The sequence below is a fragment of the Euleptes europaea genome, chromosome 1 (assembly GCF_029931775.1).
Source record: "Euleptes europaea isolate rEulEur1 chromosome 1, rEulEur1.hap1, whole genome shotgun sequence".
NCBI lineage: Eukaryota > Metazoa > Chordata > Lepidosauria > Squamata > Sphaerodactylidae > Euleptes > Euleptes europaea.
This window is the reverse complement of record NC_079312.1, coordinates 29793045-29803115: the sequence shown is the minus strand read 5'-3', so window position 1 is coordinate 29803115 and position 10071 is coordinate 29793045. Positions and strand designations below refer to the sequence as shown.

At 50.5% G+C, this 10071-nt stretch overlaps 1 protein-coding gene across 5 annotated transcripts in view; it reads right to left on the bottom strand.

Annotated features, from left to right (window-relative positions):
- Nucleotides 1-2143: 2143 nt before the first annotated feature.
- The window catches only part of BRPF1 (bromodomain and PHD finger containing 1), a 29402-nt gene continuing 21474 nt past the window's right edge, over nucleotides 2144-10071 (bottom strand). For 2 of the 5 annotated variants that reach the window (XM_056855727.1, XM_056856344.1), the window contains exons 8-13: nucleotides 6869-7156; nucleotides 5753-5894; nucleotides 5263-5399; nucleotides 5033-5151; nucleotides 3434-3588; nucleotides 2145-2684 (exon numbers count right to left, since the gene is read on the bottom strand). In XM_056855727.1, the coding sequence (XP_056711705.1) occupies nucleotides 2501-2684; nucleotides 3434-3588; nucleotides 5033-5151; nucleotides 5263-5399; nucleotides 5753-5894; nucleotides 6869-7156 (1025 nt within the window). In that variant the 3' untranslated portion in view covers nucleotides 2145-2500. Of the gene's footprint in view, nucleotides 2685-3433; nucleotides 3589-5032; nucleotides 5400-5752; nucleotides 5895-6868; nucleotides 7157-10071 lie in introns of all 5 variants that reach the window. The other 3 variants (XM_056857089.1, XM_056857877.1, XM_056855001.1) reach the window with 3 other exon arrangements.

Sequence of the window (10071 nt, the reverse complement as noted above, 5' to 3'; positions counted from 1 at the left end):
CTGATTTCTAGCTGATACAGATCAGTTCACCTGGAGAAAATGGCAATTGGACTCCATGGCATTGAAGTCCCTCCCTTCTGTCCTCCTCAAGCTCCACCCCAAAAATCTCCCGCTGGTGGCGAAGAGGGACCTGGCAATCCTAAAGTTAACGGTGAGAAATGGTCGCCCTCTTCACCTTGTTTACTGTGCAGGGTTTCTACTTGCAGGGAGGAGTTTAAACAAAACAAAGGGATTCCAAGATGTGATTCTCCATCTGGAAGCTGGTTGTGTTCATTCTACCCCCTTGTTCCCATTCAAACGGGCTGGCTGTGCGTCAAGCAAAAGGCCCATCCCTCTTCACGGTATTAACAAGTTTTCTGCAACTCTGGAAGTCTCACGCACACTCTTCCCAGAAAATACATCTACCCCCCACACACACACTACAGTAATCTTGTTTCACTAATGTAATGTTGCCGCCCTGGCTTTACATTGATGCATCTTGGTCTTCGCAACTCCTATTAGGAACTCTGCCAAAATTATTTACCTCTTTGGTCACTCAGACTACAGGGTGCCCCTTAAATCCCTACACTGGCTTCCTGCCTGCTGCTAGATCCAGCTTTACCTTCAAAGCCCTCCATGACTTTTGTGTCTCCTCGTCCTTCCACTCTCATAGCTTGCATAACTGATCCAGGAGCAGGGATGAGACTGTCTACCAACATTGGGAAATAAAATACTTGTAAAGCTTTTAAAAATAAGAGACCGCTGAACAAACAGAAGTTATGGTACCTTAAAGACTTGTGAGATTTTAGAAGAAGAGGGGGAGGAGGAGGTTTTTATATGATGACTTCCTCTACCAATCATCTTCCCTTCCCCACAACAAAGACCCTGTTAGGTAGATGGGGCTGAGAGAGCTGTGACTAGTCCAAGGTCACCCAGCTGGCTTCATATAGAGGAGTGGGGAAACAAATCCAGTTCACCAGATTAGCCTCTGCTGCTCATGTGGTGAGGAATCAAACCACCACTCTTAACCACTACACCACACTAGTATCCTAAGTTTCGATGGACTTGTCAGATGCATGCAGTGGAGCTCCAGTTCACATTATGCTAGGGTAAAAAAATATTAAGTTATAGCAGCCTGAATAGCCCAGCTTAGCCTGGGCTTGTCAGAGCTTGGAAGCTAAGTGGGGCTGGCCATGGTTAGTCTTTGGATGGGAGACCACCAAGGAAGTCCAGGTTCACTACACAGAGGCAGGCAATGGCAAACCACTTCTGTTCATCTGTTGCATTAAAAATAACATGAGTGGTCACCATAAGTTGGTTGTGACATGAATGATGGCGCTTAGTTATGCCCTGACCTGGATGGCCCAGGCTAGCCGGATCTCATCAGATCTCAGAAGCTAAGCAGGGTTAGTTGGGAAACTACCAACAAAGTCCAAAGTTGCTATGCAGAGTCTAGTGATGGCAAACTATCTGTTTTTTGTTTGTTTTGGAAACCTACAGGATCACTGTAAGTTGATTGCATTATAATTGACCCTGTGCTGCACAGCTGCCTGCGTTCACATCAAAAATGGATAGCAGCATAGGACAGGGAAGAGGTTTGAAAGGTGAAGCATCTAGACCAGGGGTGTCAAACATAAGGCCCACAGGCCAGGTTCAGCCACTTGGGAGCTCTGATCCGGCCTGTGAGCCAGCTGAGTCAGCTATTTCCAGCCCCCCGCCCCCATGTCCAGATCTGGGCTGGCATAGCCCAGCCCAACCAAGTGACATTTATGTCATATCTGGCCCTTGTAACAAATGAGTTCAACACCCCTGTTCTAGCCAGGCAACAAAAAGGGATAGAGACGTTTGGTTCCAAAAAGGCCATTTTTATTTTCTAAGAATCGATAGAGATCTTCTTCCTCCAAAATAAATACAAGTACAAATGCCCGTCCGGCTGCTGCAGAAAGAGGAGCCGGGGTCCTACAGGGCTGGGTCAGGCAGAGCCGAATTCCAAAAAGCTATAGTATCAAAATGTGCGAGTGAGAAGACAGCGGGGGGCCCTGCTCTGCAGAGTGTCGGTCGGGCTGGGCTGAGAGAAGGTTGGTGCACCTGGGCAGGTGCGACAATCCAGGGAAAGGGGGCCGGTATCTGTGTATACGGAGCAACCCAAATAATTTACATTCTCCCGCTATCGTACAGTATTTTACAAAAGGCCTAGAGCCCGAGGAGGGCCCAGGCAGTGGGGTATTGTCCTTGGGAGCTATACAGGCAGCAGGGTGTTGCTTACGCAGCCGGTCAGGGCAATTCCTGGCATAGAACAAGGGCTGGCGGGCTGGCACCAGAGGTAGGCTTGCCTGGGCGGAGGGCACAGTGTTCTGCGGGTGCGCCCAGCACACTGGAGGGGCCGCCGGGTGCTCTGCACTCGTCCCCGCGGCCTGGCCGAGGGCCTGGGCTTCTCAAGGCTGGAGCTCCCCGCTCCCCTCTCCCGTACAGGCCAGCTGCACCAAGTGAGCGCCCCAGACCCAGGGAGCCCCGCGAAGGGTCAGTCGCTCTCGCTGGAGTCGCTGCTCTGCTCTCCTTGCACTTTGTTGCGGTGCTGCATGGCGCGGTGGTAGGCGATCTGGACGGACTTGCGGATGTTGGACTTGCGCCCTTCCAGCATCTTCTCCTTGTCCAGGTCCTGGTTCACGCCTAGGGGCACGAGTTTGGTGCGGGGCAACCACTGCCTGCAGGAAAGGAATCAACAATGTTGGAGGGTCTCTCTCCTCCTCCTATTCCCAGCTTCTACGCTTCGCCACACAACAGCGAAGGAGTATCACTCCCCCTCCGCCCTGCACACACACAGAAGTTGGTTTTTATATGCTGACTTTCTCCACAACTAAAGGAAGAATCACACCGGCTTACAATCACCTTCCCTTCCCCTCCCCACAACAGACTCCCTGTGAGGTTGGTGAGGCTGAAGGAATTGTGACTAGCCCAAGGTCACCCAGCTGGCTTCAAGTGGAGGAATGGGGAAACCGACCCAGTTCACCAGATTAGCCTCCGCTGCTCATGTGGAGGAGTGGGGAATCAACCCTGGTTCTCCAGATCAGAAGAAGAAGAGTTGGTTTTTATATGGTGACTTTCTCTGCCACTTAAGGGAGAATCAAACTGGCTTACAATCACCTTCCCTTCCCCTCCCCACAGCAGACACCCTGTGAGGTAGATGGGGCTGAGAGAGCTGTGACTAGCCTAAGGTCACCCAGCTGGCTTCATGTGTAGGAGTGGGGAACCCAACCTGGTTCACCAGATTAGAGTCCGCCGCTCATGTGTAGGAGTGGGGAATCTCAAACCCGGTTCTCCAGATTGGAGTCCACAGCTCTTAACCACTACATCACGCTGGCTCTCACACACATTTTTCTCTACAAGGTCGTGAGCTGTCCCTCTCCTGGTGCGGCAGCCCCATCCCTGTTCCCAAGTGACACCCAGCCCTTACCAGGTGCGCTTGTTATCAAAGAAGAGGACCAGGTAGAGATGTTCCCTTGCTTCCTGCGTCATCTGCTCGCCCAGCTTCAGCACTTCTAAGGGGGGTACGGGGATGGGGACACCGTGGTGGAACATCCCTTCCCGGGGCATCTTAGGGTCAATGATCTGCCAAGAGCAAGAGAGAGGAGGAGATCAGACACCGAGGAAAAGCGATCGTGTAGCACAGCAGGGAGACCCGTGGACAAAAACAGGAGAAGGCCCACGTGAGACACTAGAGAGAGACCAACGCTAACCTTGCAGGGATGAGTGGAGGGCATGTGGGGTCGGAGCTAGAACGCTGGACTTGGACCGAGGAACCCAGGCTTTGAATTCCCATTTGCCCACAAAGTTTAACCACTATCTCTCACTAACATGTACATTGTTGCCCTGAAATTCTTGGAAATAAGGCTGGAATATGAAGACAACATTAAAACAAAGCAGGTTTAGTAATTTGGAGTCTGGGCAACCTGGCATTGAGGCTTAAGAGCCTGTCGCTATGAACAGCCTCGGATGTCCACCACCATCTGCGACTGCACAGGTATGCTCCTGTCTGGTGCTCCTGAATACTTCACCTTTCAGGGTTTCTTTTTTTAAATAAAAATCAAGTTTCTGTCCCTCATGGTTGCACACAAGTCAGTTTCTACATCCACTCTAGATCCTCTAGTTCTAGATTCTCTCCCTTAAACACATGAATCTGCCTTAAACTGAATCAGACCCTTGGTCCATCAAAGTCAGTACTGTCTACTCTGACCGGCAGCAGCTCTCCAGGGTCTCAAGCAGAGGTCTATTCACATCACCTACTTGCCTAGTCCCTTTAACTGGAGATGCCGGGGATTCAACCTGGGACCTTCTGCATGCCAAGCAGATGATCTACCAATGAGCCACAACCCCTCCATGCATACTTAACATGGCGAGTCTGCCACACCCCAAGTTCTGTAAACACAGCCACCCAACACCATGTTCAAAATAAAATGTCACCACTATTTAGCTTTCTCTCCTCCCTTAGCACCAGTGTGCTAGGTGCATAGCAAGAAATGTTGCAGCTTACATAGTTTTGTGACGTAGGAACAGGGAAAGTCGAAGAACCTTTACTCCATTTTCTGACCAAGGGCTGTACAAAAAGCACAGACTAAAGGAAGCAGGGATACAAACGGGCCAGGAGAAAGATAATACGCAGGAGGGACTCTCATCCTTTCATCCACTTATTTGAGAGGAAAAATGCATGCATTTTCACATTTTTCTCTGCAGCTTAAATATATATATATATATATATATATATATATATATACACACACACACACACACACACACACACTTTTTCTGCTGGATTCTACATTAGGACGCGTTTTCTGTGCTGCGTACAATATGGTTATGGCTGTGCACACTTCTCCATCTCCTAGTTACTTATCTCTGACAGCTTCCAGTCTGTTTCCCCAGTCACATACTCCACCGTTGTGGCTGCTTATTCATAACTTCATTTCCTGCTCTTGACTCTCCTGGGACCAACACAGTGTCCACTGCCCATCCGCATTGGTCCTTCGGCTGCACACGCGTATGCGTAAAAACTCACCAGGGCTGGATACGATGGGTAACCCCGGCATTTGGCCCACACCAGGTCCAGGGCATCCAGAGGGGAGTCTTCGTCTTCAGACAGCCAGCCAGCCGATCGGCTAATGCTCTTCCGTACCACTGCACAGAGACACAACGAGAGCGGGGCAGGGGTCACTGCTGTCCTTCCTGCCGGTGTATGTTTAGGGAGGGAAGCAGGGGGGGGGGGGGAAGGCAGCCCAAGATACTCACTGCCATGGCCCACGCCTCGGCCCGTTCCCACAGAGTAGGACTCGTTTTCCGTTCCTGACGTGTCTTCGCTGCTGTCCTCTGGGAAGTTCACCCGAGAGAAAGAAGGCTTCCCCCTGCCTTGTTTGGAGGGAGTTGTGCTGAGGAGGAGGAAATGTAATTAATATTAACTTTCCAGCCCCTCGCTGACAGTCTTCAAGCAGAGGTTAGATGAACACTTGTCAGGGATGCTCTAGTCTGATCCTGCATTAAGTAGGGGGTTGGACTAGATGGCCTGTGTGGCCCCTTCCAACTCAATGATTCTAAGGTGTGTGGGGGTGCACAGTGCCTGGAATGGCATCACAGCAGTTTGTGGGCACACCTCAGATACCCCTGAAACCTCCTCTAAAGTATGCACAGTGAATTCTCTGCTGCAGGCACACCATCGTCGGAAGCCTGTGGACGCATCTGTAAGGGGCTGTGATGCAAAGGAGCGGGGGCCCCCCGGAGGTACCTGGTGCGGTCGGAGGCAGCGCTGCTACTGCTGGTGCTGCTGGACTCCGAATCGGAGCTGCTGCGCGGGAGGTTGTAGTCGCTGCGGTAGACGAGGAAGCTCTCGCGCTGATTGCCACTGCTGAAGCCGTTGGCTGCCAAATCTGGGCGGAGACACACAGGTGAAAGGACATGCATGACAAACAGGGGGTCCCCAGTTTACGTTCCCGTGGGGCTGAGCTGCCCAACTGGCCCAGACAAGTGGCTTCTGGGCAAGCTAACGCCCATGTCAAGAACAGCAAAATCTGGTTCGCCGCAGAGATGGTTGTGTCCATTCGAGGAGTCCTGGCTTTCCTCTAAAAACAAGGGTGTTTCTGGCCCTCGTTGCAGAGAAAAGCTTTAAAAGATGCAGGCTTTTGTCTGCTCGTAACTTGGACTAGAAGGGACTGGGAGAACTTTCAGTGGCCCAGAGAAGGGGCTGCTTTATGGTTGCCAAGCTCCAGGTGGTGGCTGGAGATCTCCTGCTATTACAACTGATCTCCAGCTGATAGAGATCAGTTCCCCTGGAGAAAACGGCTGCTTTGGCAATTGGACTCTATGGCATTGCAGTCCCTTCCCTCCCCAAAACCCTTCCCTCCCCAGGCTCCACCCCCAAAACCTCCCGCCAGTGGTGAAGAGGGACCTGGCAACCCTGGGCTGCTTTATTCGTCACCAGCCTGTGGCAGCACACAGATCCCAGTGCCCGTTTCTATGCCCTAACTACATCCAGGTTAAAGTGAAGAAGAAGAAGAAGAGTTGGTTTTTGTATGCCAACTTTCTCTACCACTTAAGGAAGAATCAAACCAACTTACAATCACCTTCCCTCTCCCATCCCCATAACAGACACCCTGTGAGGTAGGTGGGGCTGAGACAGCTCTAAGAGAGCTGTGACTAGCCCAAGATCACTCAGCTGGCTTCATGTGGAGGAGCAGGGAAACCAACCCAGTTCACCAGATTAGCCTCCGCTGCTCATGTGGAGGAGGAGTGGGGAATCAAACCTGGTTCTCCAGATCAGAGTCCACCGCTCCAAACCACCGCTCTTAACCACTGCACCATGCTATAACAGCCCTTCCCCGGCGGGGTTTAGTTCTTCACTCACCAATCGGGGTGTCCTCCGTTGACTTGTCGCTGTCGCTATCCGAGCTGGAGCTGGGTCGCGGGCTCCTCACCCTCTTGCGCTGACGTTGGGAACCCCCCATGATGGGTAGCTGAGGGGGCCCCACAGGGCTGTTCCCGTGGCCCGGAGCCAGCTGGCTGTCCCGGTTTTTGGGCGGCCGCCCGGGGCGCTTTGGGGGCCCGGCCGTTTTGGGGTTCTTCTTGGAGAAGAGCACCGACGTCCTCCGGCCAACTTCATGCGCTGGGGTGGAAGAGGAGTTGGGGCCGAGGCCTGGAATCAAGCGGCGGCATTTGCTCAAAAGGGGGAACTTGTACGGCTTTAAAAGGATTGTCAACCCACAAGCTCCGGAGCCAGCCTGAAACCAAACCTGAGCACTCTGTTTTAGTATTCCTCCCAGAGAAACTGAACGGGCCCATTCTAAAGGCAGGCCTCCCCCCCTTACTGGGGCCGCTTTCCCCAGACACATTGGGAGCCATCAGAAGGGCAGCCAAATGGAACTCAAAAGACAACTTCCCCCCTTTTCTGAGGCATAAGAACATAAGAAAAACCATGTTGGATCAGGCCAGGGCCCATCAAGTCCAGCAGTCTGTTCACACAGTGGCCAACCAGGTGCCTCTAGGAAGCCCACAAGCAAGACGACTGCAGCAGCATCCTGACTGTGTTCCAAAGAACCTAATATATTCGGCATGCTCCTCTGTTCCTGGAGAGAATAGGGATGCATCATGACTGGTATTCATTTTGACTAGTAGCCATGAATAGCCCTCTCCTCCATGAACATGTCCACTCCCCTCTTAAAGCCTTCCAAGCTGGCAGCCATCACCACATCCTGGGGCAGGGAGTTCCACATGTTTCAGTGTTTCTCTGAACTGGGAGATTTTAGTCAAGAAGCTGTGAGGGTCCCCATCAAACTTCAGCACCTGCTTGGCAAAGCCTCAGCACACTCAATTCAAAAGGTGCTGCTTTTGACCTAGTGAATTCTGAACAGACTGGAAATTACATACTTTAAAAACTGCCCCCCCTCCCACCATAATCCCTTTGACCAGCCACGCGCCTTCCTAAAATCAGTGTGATGAAGAAGAAGAGTTGGTTTTTATATGAATCAATGAAGAATCAAACCGGCTTACAATCACCTTCCCTTCCCCTCCCCACAACAGACACTCTGTGAGGTAGGTGGGGCTGAGAGAGCTGTGACTGGGTCAAGGTCACCCAGCTGGCTTCATGTGGAGGAGCGGGGAAACCAACCTGGTTCACCAGATTAGCCTCCCCCGCTCATGTGGAGGAGTGGAGAATCCAACCCCATTCTCCAGATGAGAGTCCACCGCTCTTAACCACTACACCACGCTGGCTTTCCTGTGGTGGTATCTACATGTGGTATCATGTATCATGATGATACATGATGAAATGCAAAGAATATTGAAAATTAAGTTTCCGCTAGATCCAAAAAAAGTATGTTGTTAAACATTTTGCCAAATAATATACCAAAAATATACAATGAACTATTTAAGTATATGGTGACTGCGGCAAGGGTGGTGTATGCAAGAAAGTGGAAAGGAGAAGATTACCCAGATGTAACTGAACGGACAAACAAAGTAGCAAAATGTGCAACTATGACTAAATTAATGTCTTTGGTGTCTAACAGATCAATCTCTGAATTTTGAGAAAAATGGAAAATATTTTTAATTATATAGCCGATAATTAGAAAAAGAAATAGAATGTAAGAATAATAAATCCACTATCAGATATGTAAATATAATTAGAAAGTGTGTGTGTGTGTAAAGTGCCCTCAAGTCGCAGCCGGCTTATGGCGACCCCTTTTGGGGGGGGGTTTCATGGCAAGAGACTAACAGAGGTGGTTTGCCAGTGCCTTCCTCTGCACAGCAACCCTGGTAATCCTTGGTGGTCTTCCATCCAAATACTAACCAGGGCTGACCCAGCTTAGCTTCTGAGATCAGGCTAGCCTGGGCCATCCAGGTCAGGACAATCAGAAAGTAGACAGCGGTAAATTTATAAAATTGATAATTGGATTGTAATCAGACTAAGTTTCAAAATAATCTAAATTTGTATGTGTATGTTTGTAAGTTTTGTTTGAGAAATAATAAAAAAATTTAAAAGCCCAGTGTGGTGTGTGAGAGAATATGGATGGGGGGGAGAGAAATCCCCCCCTTGGCCACAAAGCACTCTGGGTAACCCAGGGCTAGTCAATGCCTTGCGTCGTAGCCTGGCACATGGAACTTTTGGTGAAGACAGAATGGAGGCACTCCCATTATGTTGCCCTGATAAAGGAAGGGCAGGATTCAAAGAGGTAGAACGGATTTCTGGGGAAAGGGAGGACCCAGTGGGGCGTTCTCAGTGGTTCCTTTCCTGTGCTCATCTTCTGGAAGTGGCGTGGGAATCTGCATTATTAGTTTCATTACATGGAGGTTCTTGAACCTGCTGCTCTTTTTTTGGTGCCTTCTTACAGATAGGTTCAGTCCTCCTTTGCCAGAATGTGTGGCTTCTTGGTTAGAACGCCAGCTCTTCAGAACCCTCTGCCAAAGGAGGCCCATACGACACCCAACTCAGTTTGCAAAGAATGGATGTGGGTATGTATGCACGTAAGTGCCGTCAAGTCACAACTGACTTCTGGCGACCCCAGCCAGGGGTTTTCAAGGCAAATGATTAAGCAGAGGTGGTTCGCCATTTCCGTCCTCTGCGGAGTCTTCCTCGGTGGTCTCCCATCCAAGTCCTGACCCAGCTTAGCTTCTGAGATCTGCCGAGATCAAGCTATACCATGCTGCCTTCCCTCCCAGGTGTGGGGGGGGGTGAGAAAAAGAGAAACCTGGGTACACATTCAAGGGTATGCAATAGGACTACAGGGTCATGGCAGATGTCATAGCGACTCTGAATGGAGAGTGGAAACCTATTTAGATTGGGAAGCATGTAAGCCAAGATAAGGGGAGTTACCATCAGCCTGGACATGCTCTTCCTACCCTTTTTTCACAGAATCACTGAAGGGATCCTAACTTAGTCCAAACTGATGGGCAGATACCAATCTTTGCAGGAAATCCTCCAAGGAAGAGTGACTCCACGACTTCTGTAGGCCACTGCTAGAAGTACCCACTTGTGTCCTAGGACAATCTCTGGCCACAGACGAATTGTGGCTACTAGTAAAAATGGATACTAGTCATGATGCATACCTATTCATT